Below are 25,000 nucleotides of genomic sequence, written 5' to 3'. Positions count from 1 at the left end.
TAGGGGATTTGTCCTGAAGTGTGTCCTGAATCAGAGAGGTGTGTGTTCAGTGATGGATGAAGAACATAAACCATGTATTTGAGTAAAAGCAGAGACTCAGTAAAATGTGACTCAAATGGTATTAATGACTCAAAAACTGATTGATGTCTATTATAATTATCATGAACAAAAAACCTTCTTTACATCTACTTCAGTAAAAACGTGTAAATGAGGTCACGTGTGTGGTGGTGAGTTCCAGTCTGGAGTTTCATCATCATTTATTCCTCTCTAAATGTTCTGCTTGATGTTGAACTGATCAGAACACGTGTAAAACAGAGCGTGAACTCGATCCTGATTGGTGAATCGCTGCAGTAAAGTACAGATACACGAATAAAACTACTTGAGTACAATATAAATTACTTTGTTACTGTACACTACTGTGTGTTTTGCGTGTTTTTTCTGCTCCACATGTAAAATCTGTATAACGGTTGTGTGTGTGTCCCTCAGCAGTGTGTGATGGAGTGTGTGTGGACACGTAGAACACCAGCGTTGGTAAGATCGTTACTGATGGAGGATGAGGGGAGCGCTGGGATGGAACCTGAACAGACGAGTGAAGACGGGATTTCACTTCCTGTATGGACAGGTCACGGTGCAGATCTGACTCCTGCTGCTGAGGACCAGAACTCGTCCTCGTCCTCCTTGTCGGTACGTCCCTGTGGTCTGTGTCTCAGTGAGCCGGCACGTTACACGTGTCCTCGCTGTAACGTTCCCTACTGTTCACTGTCCTGCTACCGCGGCTCGTCTCACACGGTGTGTTCAGAGCAGTTTTATAAAGAGTGTGTGTCCCAGGAACTGAGACTGCGCAGCAGAACGGAGAACGAGGACCGGATCCACATGAGGGACATCCTGCTGAGGATGCAGCGGGCGGAGCGGGGACAGGGTGGAGTCACGGGGGAGATGATGGAGAAGAGCGGAGGACAAGTAACTGTTCGGGACACAGAGACGCTAACGCTGCTGTCTAGACTAGCGGAGATTGAAACAGACAGAGAGGACAGACATGAGGACGAGGTGCAGGGCATCCTGCAGAGACTCGGACAGAGAGATGTTGAGGAAGGAGAGGAAGAGGAAGATGAAGAGGACTTGGTGACAAGGATGTCGGGACTCAATATGGAGTCTCTGACTGAAGATGAGTTATGGACTCTCCTGCCGGAGAAGGACAAGCAGACATTTGAGCGGCTGCTGAAGGGCGGTGGGATCAGCGCTCTCGTTCCGATATGGCGGCCGTGGTGGGAGGAGCATGAGCGAGACGCGTCTGTGCTGATCGAGGAACTCCAGCAGGAGGGACTTGCTGAAGAAATGAGCGGCATGGAGGATGGAAAGGACGAAGATGTCCAGAGCTCACCAGATGCTTCAGAAACTAAAACACCATTCAAGCAGGAAGGTAAGAAAACGGAAGGAAACAGAAACACTCCTCCTCCAATCAGCAGTGAGATCCCGCCCCTGTCCTCCCTCTGCTCTGCCTCGCCGTCGCCGCTGGTGAAGTTCGTCCTGGTGAACGTGCTGTACGGATACGCCTTCACGCTCCGCCTCTTTAACGGAGACGTGTCGGAGACACATACGCTGCTGGAGTTCACTCGGCTCCTCCTGTCCGTGTCGGAGTGTTTGGGACACGGCCGGATGTTCGGTTCGTTCCCTGAGGCTCTTAGCGCTGCGATGACGCGCGTCCAGGCGCTACATTATGACTCGGACTCGGCCGTGAACGCAGTGGAGGGTGTGGCTCACATCTTGAGCGGAGCGAATCAGACTGAGGGGGCGGGGTTTACACTCTCCGCACTCTCTCATCTGCGATCGGCATTGGGCAAGGCGCGGGCTGCCACTCCCCGAGACCACACCCACTTCCGGAAGACTTGTTTCCTGGCAAGGAAGAAATGCGAGTTCTTGCAGGCGTGGACCAATGAGAACACACACACACTGCGGGGACTGGCCAGGGGGGCGTGGTCAGAGTGGCACAGACAGACAGGTGAGAGATGGGAGATGGACAGAGACAAGAAACAGGTGGAGGAGAGCTGGAAGAAGGGAAACGCACGAGAAAAAGTCATGATCGAAGAAATAAAATTGATTTAAAAACAATTTTTTTAATTATATCATGCAATATATTTTCTTATAACAGCAATTATATAATGATCCTACACACACACACACACACACACACGCGCACACACACACACGCACGCTCGTTTAGCAACATTAATAAATAAAAACTTTGTTTTCATATCAGTTGCCATTCGTTTATTGTTGTAAATCCCTGAGTTGTGTTTCAGAGACTCCTGTGAACCACTGAGCAAAGTTTCCTCCTGACACACAGCTCTCTCTCTCTGTGTGTGTGTGTGTGTGTGTGTGTGTGTGTGTGTGAGAATAATAATTTGTCTGAAAGTACATTTCTGTTGTTAATTTTCTGTGTGATAATGTCAGACATCAGACTCGGGACGGAGCGATCTCTCTCTCTCTCTCTCACTCACTCACTCACTCACTCACTCACTCACTCACACACACACACACACACACACACACACACACACACACACACACACACACAGACAGACAGGTGTTCTGGCCTAATAGAGAGTGTATGATGAGCTCAGTAGATGTAGGGGATGATCCTGTAGGGCACTTGGCTGCAGTACGCCTCCCAGGCAGATCCGTACTTTGCTCTGCACTGACGCTCGTCTCGCGCTTCTCTGTGCACCAACAACACGCTGAAGTACATCACGTAGAAGTAGGGCAGGATGTGGGAGAACCCTGTGGGGTTACAGTTGAAAACACAGGACACGTTTTTCCAACCACAGTGATAAATTGTGTGTGTGTGTGTGTGTGTGTGTGTGTGTTGTACTGACCACAGGGCAGAGACCACGCAAGTGCCATCAGAATGTCTCCAAGATAATTAGGGTGTCTGACGAACCCCCACCATCCCGACACTAACAACCGCTTCCCTGTTGCTGTGGCGATTGTCTTTAAATCTACAAAATAAAGAACTTCAGCACGAACACAACACAGTTCTCTGTTTGGGTATGTGTATATATACAGCTGTGTGTGTGTGAGACCCACGCCGGACACTGGGGTGTGTTGGGTCTCTCCTGAACTGGTTCTTCTCAGAGTTGGACTTGCGGAAGATGTAATATCCGATTCCTGAAAACAGCAGGACAAAGATTTGTCACGTGCACTAACACTCTGCAGCACAGTGTCAGGATGGGGCGTGTCCCAAATTACCGTTCAGCAGGAAGATGGAAAGGGCGTTGAAGGGAGTGAGTGTATGAGGATGTGACACAAGGAAGGCTGCCTGCAGACTGTATGTGAACGGAACCCAAACCAAATCACCAAAAGCCAACATGAAGCCGAATCCATCATGTACAATGTCCATGGTGCTTAACACTGCCTCCTGTAGGAAACACACGCATCTTACACTTATACCAACACTACAGTACCTCATGTAGTGCCCCCTGTAGTGCAGTGTATTGTGTAGCAGTGTGTAGTATTGTGTGTCCTCACTTCGTTCCACAGAGCGTCAGTGACATAGAGCAGTTGGAAAGCATTCACCAGCAGCATTGACACTGATGGAGATCCTCTGAGCTCCACCTCCTTCAGCAACATCACCACATTCAGCACCACCTAATACACAAACACACACACATACACACAGACATTTGAAAGGGGAGTGGTAGCTCAGCAGGTTGGACTTCTGATTAGAAGGTCATGAATTCAAATGCCAGCACCAGAAAGCTGCCCCTGCTGTGCCCTTGAGCACGACCCCTAACCCCAATGCTAGGGGTACAGATGAGGTGAGTGGGATCTGCTCAGGATCAGAAGCTCCTGCTGAAAACCACATTGACAGTTCTAGTAGAACATGTGTGCTAAAATAGCAGTGTGTTTGTCTTCAATAAATATCGTCTTACTCCAGTCCAGTTTTTATCATGTTCCCTAACATATAGTGTGTGTGTGTGTGTGTGTGTGTGTGTGTGTGTGTGTGTGTGTGTGTGTGTGTGTGTGTGTGTGTGTGTGTGTCTGTGTGTGTGTGTGTGTGTGTGTGTGTGTGTGTGTGTGTGTGTGTGTGTGTGTGCTCACCCAGCCAATTAACCCCGGCCGCAGCTCACAGAAATATTTCAGATCGAAGGAGCCGATGCGAGGGTTTAACTCCCGTCCAATGAAGAAATCATACACAGCGTGACCTGCACACACACACACACACACACACACACACACACACAAACTTTGTGTGTGGTGATGGTTGGAGGGTTGATGTATTTTACCCATTATGACAATGTGATCTGACCTGTGTTTCCTCCGAGTGCGAGTGTGTGTGCAGGAGCACAGAGTGAGTGAGTGTAAAGTCCAAGTGAGAGCAGAAATGCCACGGCCATCGCACACACCGCTAATGGCACCATCAACTCATACAAAAGAGCCAGGGGTACGTCCACACACACACACACACACACCAACACACCCGTCACACACAGTGCATGGAACCCTAAAACACACACACACACACACACACACAGTGTTCACACACAAGATTGTGGGATTTTTAATGCAGGATGAAGCAGAAATACATTATTACCGTTTATTGGATATTTCAGTCTGTTTCCATCCCTGAGCACCAGACCCTCAGACACCTGCAGACGGAAAACACTACATTCTGTTCATACACACTGTGTATGTGTGTGTGTGTGTGTGTGTGTGTGTGTGTGTGTTTACCTTGCCCATGGGCAGCAGGTAGAGCAGAATGTGTGTGCTGATCCACACAGTGATGATGAAGACGGACCGGAGGTCATACAGGTGGGAAAGGGGGGGCAGTGGGGGGGGCCAGCGGAGCACAGTGCCATCTTCAGACGCACACACACTCAACAGGTAGAGCACCGTGAGGGGGAGGAGCAAAATCAGACCTGCAACACCTACACACACACACACACACACACACACACACACACACACACACACACACACACACACACACACACACACACACACACAAAACTCAGGTGCACCATCACAGGGCACCGGGGCATCCTGGGGCAACAGATTCATGTGACTAGGACTAAGTAGTCCAGTGTGTGTGTGTGTGTGTGTGTGTGTGTGTGTGTGTGTTTGTCACCTGTTGCTCCTCCGAACTCTGTCTCAGTGGTGTGTGGAGCTTTGTATTTGTTAGACTTCATCCTGTTGTTAATCAGAGCAAAAAGTAAACTCTTCTGTCACACACACACACACACACACACACACACACACACACACACACACACACACACACAGTTAAAGTGTACACATGCATGGTCCTCGGAGCTCGGGAGTAAAGTTCTCTTACACTGTGTGAGGGTTAGATTGAGGTTATATTAGTGTTAAATAAAGATTAAATTAAGATTAGATTAAGATTAGATTAGTATGAGATGACCTGATGACCTGGTTGATGTTAAAATGTAAAACCTGAAATGTAATTTATTTAAAAAGAAAATGAAATATCACCTGTGCACGCGCTTCCCGGGACCACTGTAGCGCAGCTGGATGTCGGGGGCGGGTCCAGGTGAAGTTGCCCCGCCCACAGCACGAGTTAATAAGTTATACCTGACCAATAGTAATCTATCGCTTGAATGACAAGAGCGTGGGGCGGCGAGCAGTGAGCCAATCAAAACCAAAAACACGTCGAGGTGGCCACGCCCCCCCGTGAACTAACCAATGAGAGAGCAGCATGAGACACCCCATGCACAGTCACTTCTGAGCAGGGAACGTGTAGGAACCAGCAGGACAAATCAGTGAGCCAGGTTTAGTCCGGTCACGTGACTGCAGCTCGCGCGCTAAATCAGGAAAATCACAATAAAACAAAAAAGTGATTCAGGCGGAAATTCTTCTGTAAATGGCCTCATTTAATCTTTTGACGTAATAATATAATTAACAATAGTAATAACGGTGATAATATTAATAATAATAATAATATTATCATAATTATAAAACAGGTAAATAAACGGTTTATTTTTGGACGCTGTAACTTTTGTTCATTTATTAATCTATTGAGGCTCTTCCACCAGCAGGGGGCAATATAACTTTTTTATTTGAATTAGAATTTGAATATAACACTCAACTCTGCGTGTGTGTGTGTGTGTGTGTGTGTGTGTGTGTGTGTGTGTGTGTGTGTGTGTGTGTGTTGGCGGTGGGAAGATCGGATCATTTTTATTGATTCGGTTCTTTGAATCTCGTTCATCAAAGTGAACGAATCTATTTTGAGTCATTTAGTTCATTTCGTTTCTATGATCAAAAATAAAATGTGTGTGAGACAGTCTGAGAGGTAGACAGACAAGTGTGTTATTAATGTAATGAGCTGGTGGCCGTCTCACACCTCACTCCCACCTCACAGCCCTGTGTCCAGTAACCATGGTAACCTGGAGAGCGCATCACTTCCTGTCTCTGCATGAGGAAGTGTGTGTGTCTGTGTGTGCTGGTTTACAATACCAAACCTGTCTGTACACACACACCATAACAGTTTCTTTCATCTCTCTCTCTCTCTCTCTCTCTCTCTCTCTCGCAGGTGGTGTGTGTTAGCGGTTGGGAGACGGTGTGTGTGTGTGTGTGTGTGTGTGTGTGTGTGAGATGTTTATTTCTATAGAGTTTGGACATGGTCTCAAATGAAGGTGAATGATGTATTTGTCCCTGATGATGAAGACTGGGGTGACTGTGGTGAAGGAAAAACTCCCTTAGATGTTATGAGGAAGAAACCTTGAGAGGAACCAGACTCAAAAGCAGAACCTCATCCTCATTTGGGTGACATCAAGAGTGTGATTATAGTCTTTAAAGCAGGGGTCACCAACCTTTTTGACACTGAGAGCTACTTCTTGGGTACCAATTAATTAAGGGTACCAATTAATTGTTAAGGGCTACCAGTTTGATACCCAATTCTAAAATAACAAATTTGCTCAATTTACCTTTAATTATATGTTATTATTAATAATTAATGATATTTATTTATATCAGGGTCAAACTCAACTGCACACTTTAGGTCCAAGCTGAACAGCATAAACATCTATTGAACACAATAAAACAATGTTGTTTTTTTAACATAATTATGAAAAAAACAGAGGAATATTATTGTAGAATAAATAAACTTAAACTTTAAATAGTTTGCTCTCCATAAAAATATCTCCTGTTAAAATTATACAAGTTAGAAATATGAACATGCTGCAAAAAAAACCCTGAACAAATAAATACAAATTAAACTTTTAAGTAAACGTTAAAATCACAACAAATCAAAACAATCAGATTTCTTTGCTCTTATGCCATTTCATAAATAATAATCTTAAACTTTAAATAACTTAAAATATTTTGCTCTCCATGAAAACATCTCCTGTGGAACACCAGACATCTCAGAGCTTCATCATGCAGCTCTTCAGAAACTCTCCCTCAGTAAATAACCTGCTGATGAGACTCTGATTTCTCCTCTGTTTTCACACCAGCTTCACTTTGGGATTGTTCTCTGGTGAAAAACATCTGCTGAAATGTCAGATAGAATTTATCCCAGAAACAGTTCCAATTATTAATAAAGAGAAGTTTGTGCTCTCGACACCATGACTGTAAGGGTTAGGGTCAGCCCCTCGCTGGTAAGTGGGAAGAGGTCCTGACACTATGATCCTCGTTGTGGGTGATGTGCTGCGTACCGTCTCCACCAGGATCCTGAAATCCCTGTTTAAGATCTCCGTTTGCCTCAGCCTGGTGTCGTTCGCTCCAGCATGAAGAACAACAGCTCCAAAGTTCTCGTTCAGAACAGCGAGTGTGCACCATACCTTTGGATCCGGTAGCGCGGACATGCTGGATGATGGAATCTCCAAGAATCACAGTGTCGCGTTCCGTCTCACGGCCGGTGGAGGTGGAGGTGGAGGTGGAGGTGAAGGTGGAGACGTCCTCGACCGGGGCTTGGCTGGAGGATTTTACACTGTATCATTTCTGTGTAATTTTTTATTTGTATTTTAAACCCTGATGTTCTACAGGAGTGTCTGTTCTGTTCACAGAGAGAAACTGTTTTTCACACTTTTAAAACTTAAGTTCCTTTCATGTGAATTTTACTCTCCAGTGTTTTATTATCGGATTAAAGTACATCAGGAGAAACAGAGAAACTGATTAATTTGATTTTTGTGTCAAATGACCATATACCTGAGCAGGAGAAACAAAGTAAGACAAAAAGCAGACTGTGATGACATCAGGATCTTCTCCAGACCTACAACATCCAGGATTTTGAAGATGTTTGAGGTTGTGTGATGTTGAGAAGCTCTGTGTTCTTTTGCACCTTGCACTAGAACTGAACTAAATGATCACACACACACACACACACACACACACACACACACACACACACACACACACACACACACACACACACACACACACAACCTTTAACTGTCATTGTCTTTGTCTATTTAACATTTTATTTATTTATTTGTTTGTTTGTTTATCTATTTAGCTCTTTATTTAAGTAACAAGTCAGTCTGATACCATCTAGTATTTAACATGACGTCCAAAAAATTGTGAAAGTAAAAAGTCTCTCTCTCTCTCTCTCTCTCTCTCTCTCTCTCTCTCTCTCTCTCTCTCTCTCTCTCTCTCTCTCTCTCTCTCTCTCTTTCTCTCTAATACAGATGCACAGTTTTGTTGCCATGACTCCCAGTCTTTCTCAGTGGTGGGCTGTGTGTAAATGTGTTCGGGCGTGCATGTATTTGTGTGCGTGTGTGTGTGTGTGTGTGTGTGTGTGTGTGTGTGTGTGTGATTGAGTGTAGGTGTGTGGGGGGGTGTAAGTAAGTGACTGTAGGTGAATCTAGGGTGTGTGTGTCTGTGTGTGGTGTACGTACACTCATTACTTCCCTTCTGTAATTCTACTCAATCAGCACTAACACAACAACGTCCCCACATCCATCTCTCTCTCTCTCTCTCTCTCTCTCTCTCTCTCTCTCTCTCTCTCTCTCTCTCTCTCTCTCTCTCTTCTCTCTCTCTCTCTCTCTCTCTCTCTCTCTCTCTCTCTCTCTCTCTCTCTCTCTCTCTCTCTCTCTCTCTTCCTCTCTATCTCTGTCTCTCTCTTTACCCTCTCTCTACCCCCCCCCCCACCCTTCTCTCTGATCAGCAGTATTTCTTGATTTTCTGAACAGTTATAAATGTGCTGTACAGTGGAGGAACAGAAAATAAGGTCATGCCCTCGCAACAGTGTGTGTGTGTGTGTGTGTGTGTGTCTGAGTGTCTGAGTGTGTAGGTGGGTATCCTGCAGGTACAGACAGAAATAGACTGAATGCTTATCTATCATTCCTTCACAGGAGTTAAAGTTCTGTTCTTTGTCTCTCCTTCTGTCTAAGAGTTGCAAGTGTATGTGTGTGTGTGTGTGTGTGTGTGTGTGTGTGTGTGTTTGTGTGTGTATGTGTGTTTTGTCAGTTGCTCAGTCATGTTTCAAACTTATCAATTGCAACCAGTTTCCATGGCAACATGGGAGGAATATGAGAGGAATATGTGTGTGTGTTTCATTGAAAGTGCAAGTGTGTATGTGTGTGTGTGTGTGTGTGTGTGTGTGTGTGTGTGTGTGTGTGCGTATGTGTCAGTAAGTGTGTGTGTGTGAGAGAGAGAGTGTGGGTGTAAGAGTGTGGAAAATGTGTGTGTGTATAAATGTGTGTGAGTGTGTGTGAATGTGTGTAAAAGAGTTTGTGTGTGTCTTTGTGTGTTAAGATTGTTTAAATGTGTGTTTGTGTGTGTGTGTGTGTGTTCGTGTGTGTGTGTAAAATAGAGTGTTAGAATGCATAGAAAAGCCCACATATCAACACAATTCTAGGATACATGGGGGGGGGAATAAGCAAGTAACACAGTTTGGTTGCCATGGGGACAGCAGAAGAGTGAGCTGCACTTTGTCAGTCTGTCTGGCGCTCAGTATAATTTCCTCACATGAGTGACTGAAAGAAACCACCCATCTACCCCTACCCCAACTACCACCATAACCCCCACTATCTACCCCTACCCCAACTACCACCATAACCCCCACTATCTACCCCTACCCCAACTACCACCATAACCCCCACTATCTACCCCTACCCCAACTACCACCATAACCCCCACTATCTACCCCTACCCCAACTACCACCATAACCCCCACTATCTACCCCTACCCCAACTACCACCATAACCCCCCATCTACACCTACCTATTTACATGTATGGCATTTGGCAGACACTTTTATCAAGATCGACTTATAACTGAGCAGGCGAGGGTTTAGGGCCTTGCTCAAGGGCCCATCAGTGGCCCCTCCCTATGTTATGTGACAGCTGAAATCTGATTGGATAGAAACTCTAACCTAAACTTACACCTGAGAGAAAAGCTATAAAATGATAAGAATAAACTTTTGACAAAAATGTGATACATGTTCATTCAACTGCCACTGAGAAGCACTAAGAGGATTATTGACTCTGTACTCACACGCTCCTCTGCACAACCAACTGATGCTCTAAAGCACATTGAGAAGGTGAGAAATGTCACAAATGAACTCTTGATAAGACACAAGTGTGACCTGAAACCCATTCCAGGTGGCACCTCGTATATCTGATGAGAGAACACTGTGAGTTTGTGAGATGGAGTCAAAGCTTCATGGAGATACTACAATCTAAAACATAAACCAGATTCTGAGTTCTTCAACACGTTTTGATAATTAATTCTATACGTGTTCTTTCATATTTTCAAATCTTCAGTATTAATTCATAATGTTGCAAATAATAATAAAAAAAAAGAAACTCCACTGAAGGAGAAGCTGTGTGTGGTTCTGTTCATGGAGTGAGAGAATTGAATAAATAGCAGTTTTAGCAATGTTCTAATTTTACTGTATTTTTATTTAATTATTTTTCACTCTGTTGCTGTTTCTTGCTTCGGCAATACAAAATGTTTTGTTTTACCAATAAGGCGACCACAGAAAAAATATTGAGAAATGGAAAAAGAGAAATGAAAATGACGCTCTTTACATATTTACATCACTTTAATAAACTGCAGAACATGTTCTCTCCTCCTTTTTCCCTGTTCAGTTTCCTCCAAATTCCTGTGGATTTCCTCCTGTTCATCCACAGTGATGGAGTGAGAAAAAGAGAGACATTCAGCACTTAGATTTGAAGAAAGAAGAAATTTTATTGAATATGAAGAATTGCTTTGTTTCACACTGATGAGATACAGAGTGAGTATAAAAGACTTGTTATTATTATTATTATTATTATTATTATTATTATTATTATTATTATTATTACACCGTGTTCACGTTACAGCACGCTTACGTTCACATTCACGTTCACATAGTGTGGAACTACAGCAAACACGACACTCTGAGCACTTCTCCTGCAACTTGGAAACACCCCTGTGATTCCATGGCAGCACACCCAACACCACACACTCTCACACACACACACACACACACACACACACACACACACACACACACACACACACACACTGAACATGGTGATGATTTAATATATATGTGTATATGCTACACGCTAAAAAGCTAAAGTGCTAAAAGTGCACTACACTATGGATGATGGGGTCGTGAGTGGAGGGTGATGAGAAGGTGTGAGTTTAACCCTGACACAATTACTGGCAGTGAGAAGATTCCATATTCCAGAACATTTCAAATACTTTTGAGAAGTGAATCAGAAACTCGTCTTGGCCGTAATTCCGATGTGAACAGTGCAGTAATGATGTCATAAAGTCTTTTATCTTTCTTCCATCAGTTTGTGTTCGATTGTCAAGGGACATAAAGAGGACCCTCTGTGTGTGTGTGTGTGTGTGTGTGTGTGTGTGTGTGTGTGTGTGTGTGTGTGTGTGTGTGTGTGTGTAAAGTGATGCCCCTTTTAGCACAAAAACACCCTGTATTATTATTTCCACACAGTCGAGTTCACACAACTAGGAAGTTAAAATACACAGAGAAAGATTAAAAAATTAGCAAAGAATTAGAATGACATCATCCACATCACCATCATCATCATCACCATCATAATCACCACCATTATTATCATCATTAATCATCATCATTGTCCTCACTATCATCCTCAATATCATCCTCACCACCATCATCATCCTCATCACATCATCATCATCACCATCATCATCATCCTCACCACCATTATCACCATCCTCATCACATTCTCATCATCATCATCACCATCATCACAGTCATCACCACCACCACCATCATCATCATCACCACCATTATCATCATTATCATCCCCACCACCATCACCATCATTACCACCATCACCATCGCCACATCATCATTACCACCATCACCAACATCATCCTCATCACCATCATCATCATCATTGTCCTCACCACCATCATCACTATCATCCTCACCACCATCATCATCCTTATCACATCATCATCATCCTTATCACACCATCATTATCATCATCACCATCATCACCGTCATCACCAGCACCACCATTATCATCATCATCAGCACCATCATAATCATCAACATCATCATCATCACCACCATCATCATCCTCACCACCATCATCACATCAATATCATCATCCTCATCACCTCACCATCACCACCATCATCCACATCATCATCATCATCATATATGTAGGGGCCGTTGGGGTAGGGAGGAGTGGTGGTGTAGGGGCCGTTGGGGAGGGAGGGGTGGTGGTGTAGGGGCCGTTGGGGTAGGGAGGGGTGGTGGTGTAGGGGCCGTTGGGGTGGTGGTGTAGGGGCCGTTGGGGTAGGGAGGGGTGGTGGTGTAGGGGCCGTTGGGGTAGGGAGGGGTGGTGGTGTAGGGGCCGTTGGGGTAGGGAGGGGTGGTGGTGTAGGGGCCGTTGGGGTGGTGGTGTAGGGGCCGTTGGGGTAGGGAGGGGTGGTGGTGTAGGGGCCGTTGGGGTAGGGAGGGGTGGTGGTGTAGGGGCCGTTGGGGAGGGAGGGGTGGTGGTGTAGGGGCCATTGGGGTAGGGTGCAGGGTCAGTGAGAGAACCAGCATAAAATGGAATTCACTAGTAAAGAGAACATGGTATTAAACGGGATCACATGATTAGCTGGTCCTGCAGTTAATTTAAAGAGCTATGAGTCTGAGTAGAATTAACCTGTACACTCTGTCTAGTGTTCTTGAATTACTTTATGTTTGGGTGTTGCCATGACTCCTGAGCTGGATTGAACTCTAGTGTTTTGGGATTTGCTCATTATTCCATTCAACCGCATCTGTGTCTCTCGGTCCATCTCTCTCAGCATTTCTCAGTCTGTCTCAGAGCATATTATTAACACGGTCTCATCGTGTGGCTCAGGTTTCTCACTCCCACTCTGTCTCAGTTTAAAACCATCTCCCATCTGTCTCTGTGTTTCTCAGTCCAGCTCAGTCCAAAATGAAATGTCCCACAAAGGTCTCAGAGAGTCCGAGAGGACCTGCTGCGTCTCCACAGTGATACGGAGGCGTTGGCTTTTCTCTATAAGGCTGACAGCAGTGTATTTGTGTGTGTGTGTGTGTGTGTGTGTGTGTGTGTGTGTTTACATTGATTTTCAGAATGTTTCCAGTCTCTCCTTTGAAGTGAAGTCCCACAGATGTTCTGAACAGTTTTCCCGGCCTGGATAGTTTTCTCGTTTTATTGGTTTCTCGGTGTAAACATCTCCATCTCTGTTCACTCGCATTAATATAAGGTTTGTAAAGTTGGTCTCAGCGTAAGGAAACCAGCAGTTTCTACCCTGGATTGAGATACATCAAGTGAGTGCTAGAATAAATGGATATTATAATAAAGGAAATCGAGTCTACCACTGGACTGAAAGAGTAAAAGCATTAGCGCTAATCTAACACTGCACAACAGAAATCATTACACTAATGAAAAAACAATATCATATGGCATTGACTCTGAAGTCTGTAGATCAGAAGATGATCATCAGTGATGATCACATCTCATCGCAGTGGAGGCGATTCTCCACTTTGCTCAGAGCAGCAGAAATGTTCAGCAGCCCTTAAAGAAATAAAACTCGATAATAAAACATTACTGCTGCTCGAGCTTCCCTCTCTCTCTCTCTCTCTCTCTCTCTCTCTCTCTCTTTTTCAGTCTGTCTGACTCTCTCTCACAGCGTCTCAGCAGGTCTCCAGGCGTCCCTGTTGTTGGCTGAGGAGGAGGAGGAGGACAGAACATCATGCATTCTTTTTCTCTTTTTTCTTCCTCCTTTTGTCTGTTCTTCATGGATCAGAAGCTGACCAGAGCGTAAACCATGCTGCAAGCACACACAGAAAGAAACTCGTCACGACTCACACCTCCAAAGCTGAACACCGACGTGACTCAATTCAAACTCAATGTAGAGTGCTGTGTGTGTGAGTGTGTGTGAGTGTGTGTGTGTGTGTGTGTGTGTGTGTGTGTGTGTGTACCTGTACAGGTAGTAGAAGAAGGAGAGCAGGTAAAAGCCCAGTTTGCACCATGATTCTTTTTGGCAGTAATTAAGAATATCTGCATTCATCACACTGACAGGATCATACATCACCTCAGATCCATCAGCTGGCCGGTGAAAGAACCTGCAGAAAGACCAAGGTGTGAGGGGAGAGACAGGGAGATAGATAGAGAGAGAGAGAGAGAGAGAGAGAGAGAGAAAGAGAGGAAGAAAGAGAGAGAGAAAGAAAGAAAGAAAGAAAGAAAGAAAGAAAGAAAGAAAGAAAGAGAGAAAGAAAGAAAGAAAGAAAGAAAGAAAGAAAGAAAGAAAGAAAGAAAGAAAGAAAGAAAGAAATCATATACATTTTTATATTGTATAGTCTATATGGTTAGGATTGGGATTAGTATAGAGTTTAGAGGTAAGGTTAAGTATAGAGTATATGTTTAGGGTTATTATAAGGTGTAGTTTAAGGGTTTAAATAGTATTTAGGGTTAGACTTATAGAGTTTGAACTTAGGGTTAGTATAGAATAAAGTGTTAGTATAGGTTTAAATTTAGTATAGTGTATAGGTTTAGGATTAGGGTTAATACAGAGTTTAGAGTCAAGGTTAGTATATAGTATAGGGTTAGAGATATTATAAGGTTTAGTGTTAGTAAAGAGTAAAGGGTTAGGGTTAGTGTAGAATATAGGGTAAGGGTATGGCATGTAGGGTTAGGGTTAGTATAGTGTATAGGGTTAGGGTTAGTATAGTGTATGGGGTTAGGGTTAGGGTTAGTATAGTGTATAGGGTTAGGGTTAGTATAGGGTTAGTATAGTGTATGGGGTTAGGGTTAGGGTTAGTATAGTGTATAGGGTTAGGGTTAGGGTTAGTATAGTGTATAGGGTTAAGGTTATGGTTAGTATAGTGTATAGGGTTAGGGTTAGTATAGTGTATAGGGATAGGGTTATGGTTAGTATAGTGTATAGGGTTAGAGTTATGGTTAGTATAGTGTATGGGGTTCGGGTTAGTATAGTGTATAGGGTTAGGGTTAGTATAGGGTTAGGGTTAGTATAGTGTATGGGGTTAGGGTTAGGGTTAGTATAGTGTATAGGGTTAGGGTTAGGGTTAGTATAGTGTATAGGGTTAAGGTTATGGTTAGTATAGTGTATAGGGTTAGGGTTAGTATAGTGTATAGGGATAGGGTTATGGTTAGTATAGTGTATAGGGTTAGAGTTATGGTTAGTATAGTGTATGGGGTTCGGGTTAGTATAGTGTATAGGGTTAGGGTTAGTATAGGGTTAGGGTTAGTATAGTGTATGGGGTTAGGGTTAGGGTTAGTATAGTGTATAGGGTTAGGGTTAGGGTTAGTATAGTGTATAGGGTTAAGGTTATGGTTAGTAGAGTGTATGGGGCTTGGGTTAGTATAGTGTACAGGGTTAGGGTTATGGTTAGTAGAGTGTATGGGGTTTGGGTTAGTATAGTGTATAGGGTTAGGGTTATGGTTAGTATAGTGTATGGGGTTCGGGTTAGTATAGTGTATAGGGTTACGGTTAGTATAGTGTATGGGGTTCGGGTTATGGTTAGTATAGTGTATGGGGTTAGGGTTATGGTTAGTATAGTGTATGGGCTTAGGGTTATGGTTAGTATAGTGTATGGGGTTAGGTTATGGTTAGTATAGTGTACGGGGTTAGGGTTAGTAAAGTGTACAGGGTTAGAGTTATGGTTAGTAGAGTGTATGGGGTTCGGCTTAGTATAGTGTATAGGGTTAGGGTTATGGTTAGTATAGTGTATGGGGTTAGGGTTATGGTTAGTATAGTGTATGGGGTTAGGGTATGGTTAGTATAATGTAAGGGGTTAGGGTTATGGTTAGTATAGTGTATGGGGTTAGGGTTATGGTTAGTATAGTGTATGGGGTTAGGGTATGGTTAGTATAATGTAAGGGGTTAGGGTTATGGTTAGTATAGTGTATGGGGTTAGGGTTATGGTTAGTATAGTGTATGGGGTTAGGGTATGGTTAGTATAGTGTATGGGGTAAGTGTATGGTTAGTATAGTGTACGGAGTTAGGGTTATGGTTAGTATAGTGTATGGGGTTAGGGTTAGTATAGTGTACAGGGTTAGGGTTATGGTTAGTAGAGTGTATGGGGTTCGGGTTATGGTTAGTATAGTGTATGGGGTTCAGGTTAGTATAGTGTATAGGGTTATGGTTAGTATAGTGTATGGGGTTAGGGTTATGGTTAGTATAGTGTATAGGGTTAAGGTTAGTAGTATGGTTAGTATAGTGTTTGGGGTTAGGGTTAGGGTTAGTATAGTGTATGGGGTTCGGGTTAGTATAGTGTATAGGGTTAGGGTTATGGTTAGTATAGTGTATAGGGTTAGGGTTAGTATAGTGTATAGGGTTAGGGTTATGGTTAGTATAGTGTATAGGGTTAGGGTTAGTATAGTGTATAGGGTTAGGGTTATGGTTAGTATAGTGTATAGGGTTAGGGTTATGGTTAGTATATTTGTATGGGGTTAGGGTTATGGTTAGTAGAGTGTATGGGGTTAGGGTCATGGTTAGTATTGTGTATGGGGTTAGGGTTATGGTTAGTATAGTGTATGGGGTTAGGGTTATGGTTAGGGTTAGTGTAGTGTATAGGGTTAGGGTTATGGTTAGTATAGTGTATAGGGTTAGGGTTATGGTTAGGGTTAGTGTAGTGTATAGGGTTAGGGTTATGGTTAGTATAGTGTATGGGGTTAGGGTTATGGTTAGGGTTAGTGTAGTGTATAGGGTTAGGGTTATGGTTAGTATAGTGTATAGGGTTAGGGTTATGGTTAGTATAGTGTATGGGGTTAGGGTATGGTTAGTATAATGTAAGGGGTTAGGGTTATGGTTAGTATAGTGTATGGGGTTAGGGTTATGGTTAGTATAGTGTATGGGGTTAGGGTATGGTTAGTATAGTGTATGGGGTAAGTGTATGGTTAGTATAGTGTACGGAGTTAGGGTTATGGTTAGTATAGTGTATGGGGTTAGGGTTAGTATAGTGTACAGGGTTAGGGTTATGGTTAGTAGAGTGTATGGGGTTCGGGTTATGGTTAGTATAGTGTATGGGGTTCGGGTTAGTATAGTGTATAGGGTTATGGTTAGTATAGTGTATGGGGTTAGGGTTATGGTTAGTATAGTGTATAGGGTTAAGGTTAGTAGTATGGTTAGTATAGTGGTTAGGGTTAGGGTTAGGGTTAGTATAGTGTATGGGGTTCGGGTTAGTATAGTGTATAGGGTTAGGGTTATGGTTAGTATAGTGTATAGGGTTAGGGTTAGTATAGTGTATAGGGTTAGGGTTATGGTTAGTATAGTGTATAGGGTTAGGGTTAGTATAGTGTATAGGGTTAGGGTTATGGTTAGTATAGTGTATAGGGTTAGGGTTATGGTTAGTATAGTGTATGGGGTTCGGGTTAGTATAGTGTATAGGGTTAGGGTTAGGGTTAGTATAGTGTATGGGGTTAGGGTTAGGGTTAGTATAGTGTATGGGGTTAGGGTTATTGTTAGTATAGTGTATGGGGTTAAGGTTATGGTTAGTATAGTGTACGGGGTTAGGGTTATGGTTAGTATAGTGTATGGGGTTAGGGTTATGGTTAGTATAGTGTATAGGGTTAAGGTTAGTAGTATGGTTAGTATAGTGTTTGGGGTTAGGGTTAGGGTTAGTATAGTGTATGGGGTTCGGGTTAGTATAGTGTATAGGGTTAGGGTTATGGTTAGTATAGTGTATAGGGTTAGGGTTAGTATAGTGTATAGGGTTAGGGTTATGGTTAGTATAGTGTATAGGGTTAGGGTTAGTATAGTGTATAGGGTTAGGGTTATGGTTAGTATAGTGTATAGGGTTAGGGTTATGGTTAGTATATTTGTATGGGGTTAGGGTTATGGTTAGTAGAGTGTATGGGGTTAGGGTCATGGTTAGTATTGTGTATGGGGTTAGGGTTATGGTTAGTATAGTGTATGGGGTTAGGGTTATGGTTAGGGTTAGTGTAGTGTATAGGGTTAGGGTTATGGTTAGTATAGTGTATAGGGTTAGGGTTATGGTTAGGGTTAGTGTAGTGTATAGGGTTAGGGTTATGGTTAGTATAGTGTATGGGGTTAGGGTTATGGTTAGGGTTAGTGTAGTGTATAGGGTTAGGGTTATGGTTAGTATAGTGTATAGGGTTAGGGTTATGGTTAGTATAGTGTATGGGGTTAGGGTATGGTTAGTATAATGTAAGGGGTTAGGGTTATGGTTAGTATAGTGTATGGGGTTAGGGTTATGGTTAGTATAGTGTATGGGGTTAGGGTATGGTTAGTATAGTGTATGGGGTAAGTGTATGGTTAGTATAGTGTACGGAGTTAGGGTTATGGTTAGTATAGTGTATGGGGTTAGGGTTAGTATAGTGTACAGGGTTAGGGTTATGGTTAGTAGAGTGTATGGGGTTCGGGTTATGGTTAGTATAGTGTATGGGGTTCGGGTTAGTATAGTGTATAGGGTTATGGTTAGTATAGTGTATGGGGTTAGGGTTATGGTTAGTATAGTGTATAGGGTTAAGGTTAGTAGTATGGTTAGTATAGTGGTTAGGGTTAGGGTTAGGGTTAGTATAGTGTATGGGGTTCGGGTTAGTATAGTGTATAGGGTTAGGGTTATGGTTAGTATAGTGTATAGGGTTAGGGTTAGTATAGTGTATAGGGTTAGGGTTATGGTTAGTATAGTGTATAGGGTTAGGGTTAGTATAGTGTATAGGGTTAGGGTTATGGTTAGTATAGTGTATAGGGTTAGGGTTATGGTTAGTATAGTGTATGGGGTTCGGGTTAGTATAGTGTATAGGGTTAGGGTTAGGGTTAGTATAGTGTATGGGGTTAGGGTTAGGGTTAGTATAGTGTATGGGGTTAGGGTTATTGTTAGTATAGTGTATGGGGTTAAGGTTATGGTTAGTATAGTGTACGGGGTTAGGGTTATGGTTAGTATAGTGTATGGGGTTAGGTTTATGGTTAGTATATTTGTATGGGGTTAGGGTTATGGTTAGTAGAGTGTATGGGGTTAGGGTCATGGTTAGTATTGTGTATGGGGTTAGGGTTATGGTTAGTATAGTGTATGGGGTTAGGGTTATGGTTAGGGTTAGTGTAGTGTATAGGGTTAGGGTTATGGTTAGTATAGTGTATAGGGTTAGGGTTATGGTTAGGGTTAGTGTAGTGTATAGGGTTAGGGTTATGGTTAGTATAGTGTATGGGGTTAGGGTTATGGTTAGGGTTAGTGTAGTGTATAGGGTTAGGGTTATGGTTAGTATAGTGTATGGGGTTAGGGTTATGGTTAGGGTTAGTGTAGTGTATAGGGTTAGGGTTATGGTTAGTATAGTGTATGGGGTTAGAGTTATGGTTAGGGTTAGTGTAGTGTATAGGGTTAGGGTTATGGTTAGTATAGTGTATAGGGTTAGGGTTATGGTTAGGGTTAGTATAGTGTATGGGGTTAGGGTTATGGTTAGTATAGTGTATGGGGTTAGGGTTATGGTTAGGGTTAGTGTAGTGTATAGGGTTAGGGTTATGGTTAGTATAGTGTATGGGGTTAGGGTTATGGTTGTTATAAAGTATAGAGTTTGTATAGTGTATAGGCTTAGGGTCAGGGTTAGTATAATGTATATGGTTAGGGTTAGTATATAGAATAGGGCTAGGGTTAGTATAGTGTATAGGATTAGGTGTAGTGTTAGAATAGAATAGAATAGAATAGAATAGAATAGAATAGAATAGAATAGAATAGGGTTAGTATAATGTATAGGGATAGGGTTAGTATAGTGTATAGGGTTAGGGTTAGTATAGTGTATAGGGTTAAGGTTATGGTTAGTATAGTGTATAGGGTTAGGGTTAGTATAGTGTATAGGGATAGGGTTAGGTTTAGGGTTAGGGTTAGTATAGTGTATAGGGTTAGGGTTAGGGAGAGTATAGTGTATAGGGTTATGGTTAGTATAGTGTATAGGGTTAGGGTTTGGGTTAGTATAGTGTATAGGGTTAGGGTTATGGTTAGTATAGTGTAAAGGGATAGGGTATAGGGATAGGGTTATGGTTGTTATAAAGTATAGAGTTTGTATAGTGTATAGGCTTAGGGTCAGGGTTAGTATAATGTATATGGTTAGGGTTAGTATATAGAATAGGGCTAGGGTTAGTATAGTGTATAGGATTAGGTGTAGTGTTAGAATAGAATAGAATAGAATAGAATAGAATAGAATAGAATAGAATAGAATAGAATAGGGTTAGTATAGTGTATAGGGATAGGGTTAGTATAGTGTATAGGGTTAGGGTTAGGGTTAGTTTAGTGTATAGGGTTAGGGTTATGGTTAGTATAGTGTATAGGGTTAGGGTTAGTATAGTGTATAGGGATAGGGTTAGGTTTAGGGTTAGGGTTAGTATAGTGTATAGGGTTAGGGTTAGGGAGAGTATAGTGTATAGGGTTAGGGTTAGTATAGTGTATAGGGTTAGGGTTAGGGAGAGTATAGTGTATAGGGTTAGGGTTAGTATAGTGCATAGGGTTAGGGTTTGGGTTAGTATAGTGTATAGGGTTAGGGTTAGGGTTAGTATAGTGTATAGGGTTAGGGTTATGGTTAGTATAGTGTATGGGGTTAGGGTTATGGTTGTTATAAAGTATAGAGTTTGTATAGTGTATAGGCTTAGGGTCAGGGTTAGTATAATGTATATGGTTAGGGTTAGTATATAGAATAGGGCTAGGGTTAGTATAGTGTATAGGATTAGGTTTAGGGTTAGGGTTAGTATAGTGTATAGGGTTAGGGTTAGGGAGAGTATAGTGTATAGGGTTAGGGTTAGTATAGGGTTAGGGTTAGGGAGAGTATAGTGTATAGGGTTAGGGTTAGTATAGTGTATAGGGTTAGGGTTTGGGTTAGTATAGTGTATAGGGTTAGGGTTATGGTTAGTATAGTGTAAAGGGATAGGGTATAGGGTTAGGGTTAGTATAGTGTATAGGGTTAGGGTTATGGTTAGTATAGTGTATAGGGTTAGGGTTAGTATAGTGTATAGGGATAGGGTTAGGGTTAGGGTTAGTATAGTGTATAGGGTTAGGGTTAGGGAGAGTATAGTGTATAGGGTTAGGGTTAGTATAGTGTATAGGGTTAGGGTTTGGGTTAGTATAGTGTATAGGGTTAGGGTTATGGTTAGTATAGTGTAAAGGGATAGGGTATAGGGATAGGGTTATGGTTAGTATAGTGTATAGGGTTAGGGTTATGGTTGTTATAAAGTATAGAGTTTGTATAGTGTATAGGCTTAGGGTCAGGGTTAGTATAATGTATATGGTTAGGGTTAGTATATAGAATAGGGCTAGGGTTAGTATAGTGTATAGGATTAGGTGTAGTGTTAGAATAGAATAGAATAGAATAGAATAGAATAGGGTTAGTATAGTGTATAGGGATAGGGTTAGTATAGTGTATAGGGTTAGGGTTAGGGTTAGTATAGTGTATAGGGTTAGGGTTATGGTTAGTATAGTGTATAGGGTTAGGGTTAGTATAGTGTATAGGGATAGGGTTAGGTTTAGGGTTAGGGTTAGTATAGTGTATAGGGTTAGGGTTAGGGAGAGTATAGTGTATAGGGTTAGGGTTAGTATAGTGTATAGGGTTAGGGTTAGGGAGAGTATAGTGTATAGGGTTAGGGTTAGTATAGTGCATAGGGTTAGGGTTTGGGTTAGTATAGTGTATAGGGTTAGGGTTAGGGTTAGTATAGTGTATAGGGTTAGGGTTATGGTTAGTATAGTGTATGGGGTTAGGGTTATGGTTGTTATAAAGTATAGAGTTTGTATAGTGTATAGGAATAGGGCTAGGGTTAGTATAGTGTATAGGATTAGGTTTAGGGTTAGGGTTAGTATAGTGTATAGGGTTAGGGTTAGGGAGAGTATAGTGTATAGGATTAGGTTTAGGGTTAGGGTTAGTATAGTGTATAGGGTTAGGGTTAGGGAGAGTATAGTGTATAGGGTTAGGGTTAGTATAGTGTATAGGGTTAGGGTTTGGGTTAGTATAGTGTATAGGGTTAGGGTTAGTATAGTGTATAGGGTTAGGGTTTGGGTTAGTATAGTGTATAGGGTTAGGGTTATGGTTAGTATAGTGTAAAGGGATAGGGTATAGGGTTAGGGTTAGTATAGTGTATAGGGTTAGGGTTATGGTTAGTATAGTGTATAGGGTTAGGGTTAGTATAGTGTATAGGGATAGGGTTAGGTTTAGGGTTAGGGTTAGTATAGTGTATAGGGTTAGGGTTAGGGAGAGTATAGTGTATAGGGTTAGGGTTAGTATAGTGTATAGGGTTAGGGTTTGGGTTAGTATAGTGTATAGGGTTAGGGTTATGGTTAGTATAGTGTAAAGGGATAGGGTATAGGGATAGGGTTAGGGTTATGGTTAGGGTTAGTATAGTGTATAGGGATAGGGTTAGGGTTAGGGATAGTATAGTGTATAGGGATAGGGTTAGGTTTAGGGTTAGTATAGTGTATAGGGTTAGGGTTAGGATAGTGTATAGGGTTGGGATTAGTATAGTGTATAGGGTTAGGGTTTGGGTTAGTATAGTGTATAGGGTTATGGTTATGGTTAGTATAGTGTATAGGGAGAGGGTATAGGGATATGGTTAGGGTTATGGTTAGGGTTAGTATAGTGTATAGGGATAGGGTTAGGGTTAGGCTCTGGGTTAGTATAGTGTATAGGGTTAGGGTTATGGTTAGTATAATGTTTAGGGATAGGGTAAAGGGATAGGGTTATGGTTAGGGTTAGTATAGTGTATAGGGTTAGGGTTATGTTTAGGGTTAGTATAGTGTATAGGGATAGGGTTAGGGTTAGTATAGTGTATAGGCTTAGGGTCAAAGTTAGTATAGTGTATCGGGTTAGTATATTGAATTGGATTACATCAATAAGTCGTGTGTGTGTGTGTGTGTGTGTGTGTGTGTGTGTGTGTGTGTGTTTGTGTGTGTGTTTACCTCCACATGTGGTAGAAGAGCAGGGGAATATTGAGACCGAGTGTGACCCATTCACCAGCACACAGGAACATCAGACAGAACAAACCATGGATAGAATATTCTGGAACCACTAACTGAAACACACACACACAGACAGACAGACAGACAGACAGACAGACAGACAGACAGACACACACACACACACACACACACACACACACACACACACACACACACACACACACACATACACATTATAAAAGGTTTTGTTTATATTGTCACTCAGACAGAATGAGAATGAGATTATCCAGTGTGTGTGTGTGTGTGTGTGTGTGTGTGTGTGTGTGTGTGTGTGTGTGTGTGTGAGATCTAAAATCTTAATTATGAGTCGCTCACCCTCCTGAGTAAATTACAGATCCTCTCGATGTTCAGGATTCGCTCTCTCTACACAAACACATAAAAAAAACACCATAATTTACTGTACAATAGTGTGTGTATTTATGTGTATGTGTGTGTTTGTATGTGTGTGTATGTGTGGGTGTGCATGTGTGTGTGTTTGTGTGTGAGTGTTTGTGTGTGTGAGTTTGTGTGCGTTTGTGCATGTGCATGTGTGTTTGTGTAATGTGTATTTGTGTTTTGTGTGTGCATGTGTGTGTTTGTGTGTGCGTGTGTATGTGCGTCTTTGTATGTTGTGTGTGTGTGTGTGTGTGTGTGTGTGTGTGTGTGTGTGTGTGTGTGTGTGTGTGTGTGCATGTTCGTGTGTGTGTGTGTGTGTGTGTGTGTGTGTGTGTGTGTAAGTACCGCTCTGGTTGGGTTGCTCTGGTCGATGGGGTTTTTAAAGTCAGTTCGCAGTTCATCAAACGCGATGATCTTAAAAGGATGCATGCACACACACACACACACACACACACACACACACACACACACACACACACACACACACACACACACACACACACAGACACACACACGTCATTTTATGTTGATTGGATTTGAAACTGAGTGTGATGTGAAGTGTGTGTGTGTGGAAGTCAGAACAGAACTGAGAGTCACAGTGTATGAGAGGTTTGATATGAGATTTTGTGTCGTGTGGCTGCTCTGCGTTCCGAACGCCTCTCCGTTATCTCCTGACGGTGACGTCTGTGAACAGATTGAGTGATTTACATGTTTTCTTTTCCTTTTGCAGGAGGAAACATCACAACACTAACAGGACAAACAGTAAAGTCTCAAGTCTGATATCTGAATTTCTGATTCGTTCTCGTTTCTTATTCTCAAATGAAGGAAGAATTTGTTGTCTGTCAATTGTGTTTTGACGGAGTGGTGGAGTGGCAGTGGAAAGCATTGGCCATGATGGAGCTCCAAGTGGGGGGAATAGGAGATGCTGAAGGCCTGCACCATCATCATCATCACGCCTCGCCGCTCCTTTTAATTCGCTTCATCACCATTTAACAAAGCAACCTGCGTCTGACTGCAGCAGTGCATTTTGGGTAAAAACTCAACACTCAGTACTCTTTACATAACCCACATCACTGCAGCTGCTCAGGTTCATAAATGGATCGTTACAGTGAACACAAGTGCAGACGGAAAAGGGGAAGTGAACAGGGGTTTAAACCAACAGCAGAAAGATTAAGACCATCAGTCTGCATCAGATTTACATCAGGAATGATTGACACACATCTCACACATCTCACACATCTCTCTCACACACAC

General features: G+C 42.5%; 3 protein-coding genes across 4 annotated transcripts in view; 1 reads left to right on the top strand and 2 right to left on the bottom strand.

Annotated features, from left to right (window-relative positions):
- znhit2 (zinc finger, HIT-type containing 2) overlaps positions 1-2,251 on the top strand; it is a 2,515-nt gene extending 264 nt beyond the window's left edge. Inside the window, exon 2 of one of the 2 annotated variants that reach the window (XM_083567812.1) lies at positions 490-2,251. In XM_083567812.1, coding sequence (XP_083423938.1) covers positions 496-2,103 — 1,608 coding nt within the window. In that variant the 5' untranslated portion in view covers positions 490-495 and the 3' untranslated portion in view covers positions 2,104-2,251. Of the gene's footprint in view, positions 1-486 lie in introns of both variants that reach the window. The other variant, XM_083567811.1, reaches the window with a different exon arrangement.
- On the bottom strand, positions 2,104-5,570 carry tm7sf2 (transmembrane 7 superfamily member 2). The gene is made up of 11 exons (XM_083567821.1): positions 5,491-5,570; positions 5,126-5,187; positions 4,729-4,925; positions 4,592-4,646; positions 4,307-4,501; positions 4,099-4,202; positions 3,526-3,645; positions 3,247-3,415; positions 3,085-3,165; positions 2,874-2,996; positions 2,104-2,778 (listed from the first exon to the last, which is right to left on the bottom strand). Exons 2-11 carry the CDS (start codon positions 5,184-5,186, stop codon positions 2,618-2,620), a joined length of 1,266 nt encoding a protein of 421 aa, XP_083423947.1. The 5' UTR covers position 5,187; positions 5,491-5,570; the 3' UTR covers positions 2,104-2,617.
- A 7,368-nt stretch (positions 5,571-12,938) lies between these two features.
- Positions 12,939-25,000, bottom strand: part of cnih2 (cornichon family AMPA receptor auxiliary protein 2) — a 13,725-nt gene continuing 1,663 nt past the window's right edge. Inside the window, exons 2-6 of the mRNA XM_083567826.1 lie at positions 24,092-24,160; positions 23,687-23,734; positions 23,312-23,424; positions 14,381-14,524; positions 12,939-14,229 (exon numbers count right to left, since the gene is read on the bottom strand). Coding sequence (XP_083423952.1) covers positions 14,202-14,229; positions 14,381-14,524; positions 23,312-23,424; positions 23,687-23,734; positions 24,092-24,160 — 402 coding nt within the window. The 3' untranslated portion in view covers positions 12,939-14,201. The remainder of the gene's footprint in view (positions 14,230-14,380; positions 14,525-23,311; positions 23,425-23,686; positions 23,735-24,091; positions 24,161-25,000) is intronic.

This window comes from Silurus aristotelis, assembly GCF_946808225.1.
Source record: "Silurus aristotelis genome assembly, chromosome: 18".
Classification (NCBI taxonomy): Eukaryota; Metazoa; Chordata; class Actinopteri; order Siluriformes; family Siluridae; genus Silurus; species Silurus aristotelis.
Note: the sequence above shows the minus strand (reverse complement) of the source record. Positions and strands in the feature narration are given on the sequence as shown.

What these genes read in the sequence shown, in the direction of transcription:
- tm7sf2 (XM_083567821.1), bottom strand. Translation starts at nt 5,186, where the DNA reads ATGAAGTCTAACAAATACAAAGCTCCACACACCACTGAGACAGAGTTC. An exon ending in ACTGAAATATCCAATAAACG is followed by an intron (nt 4,502 to 4,591) that starts GTAATAATGTAT and finishes TGTGTGTTTTAG; the next exon opens with GGTTCCATGCACTGTGTGTG. An exon ending in AACACACCCCAGTGTCCGGC is followed by an intron (nt 2,997 to 3,084) that starts GTGGGTCTCACA and finishes TTTATTTTGTAG; the next exon opens with ATTTAAAGACAATCGCCACA.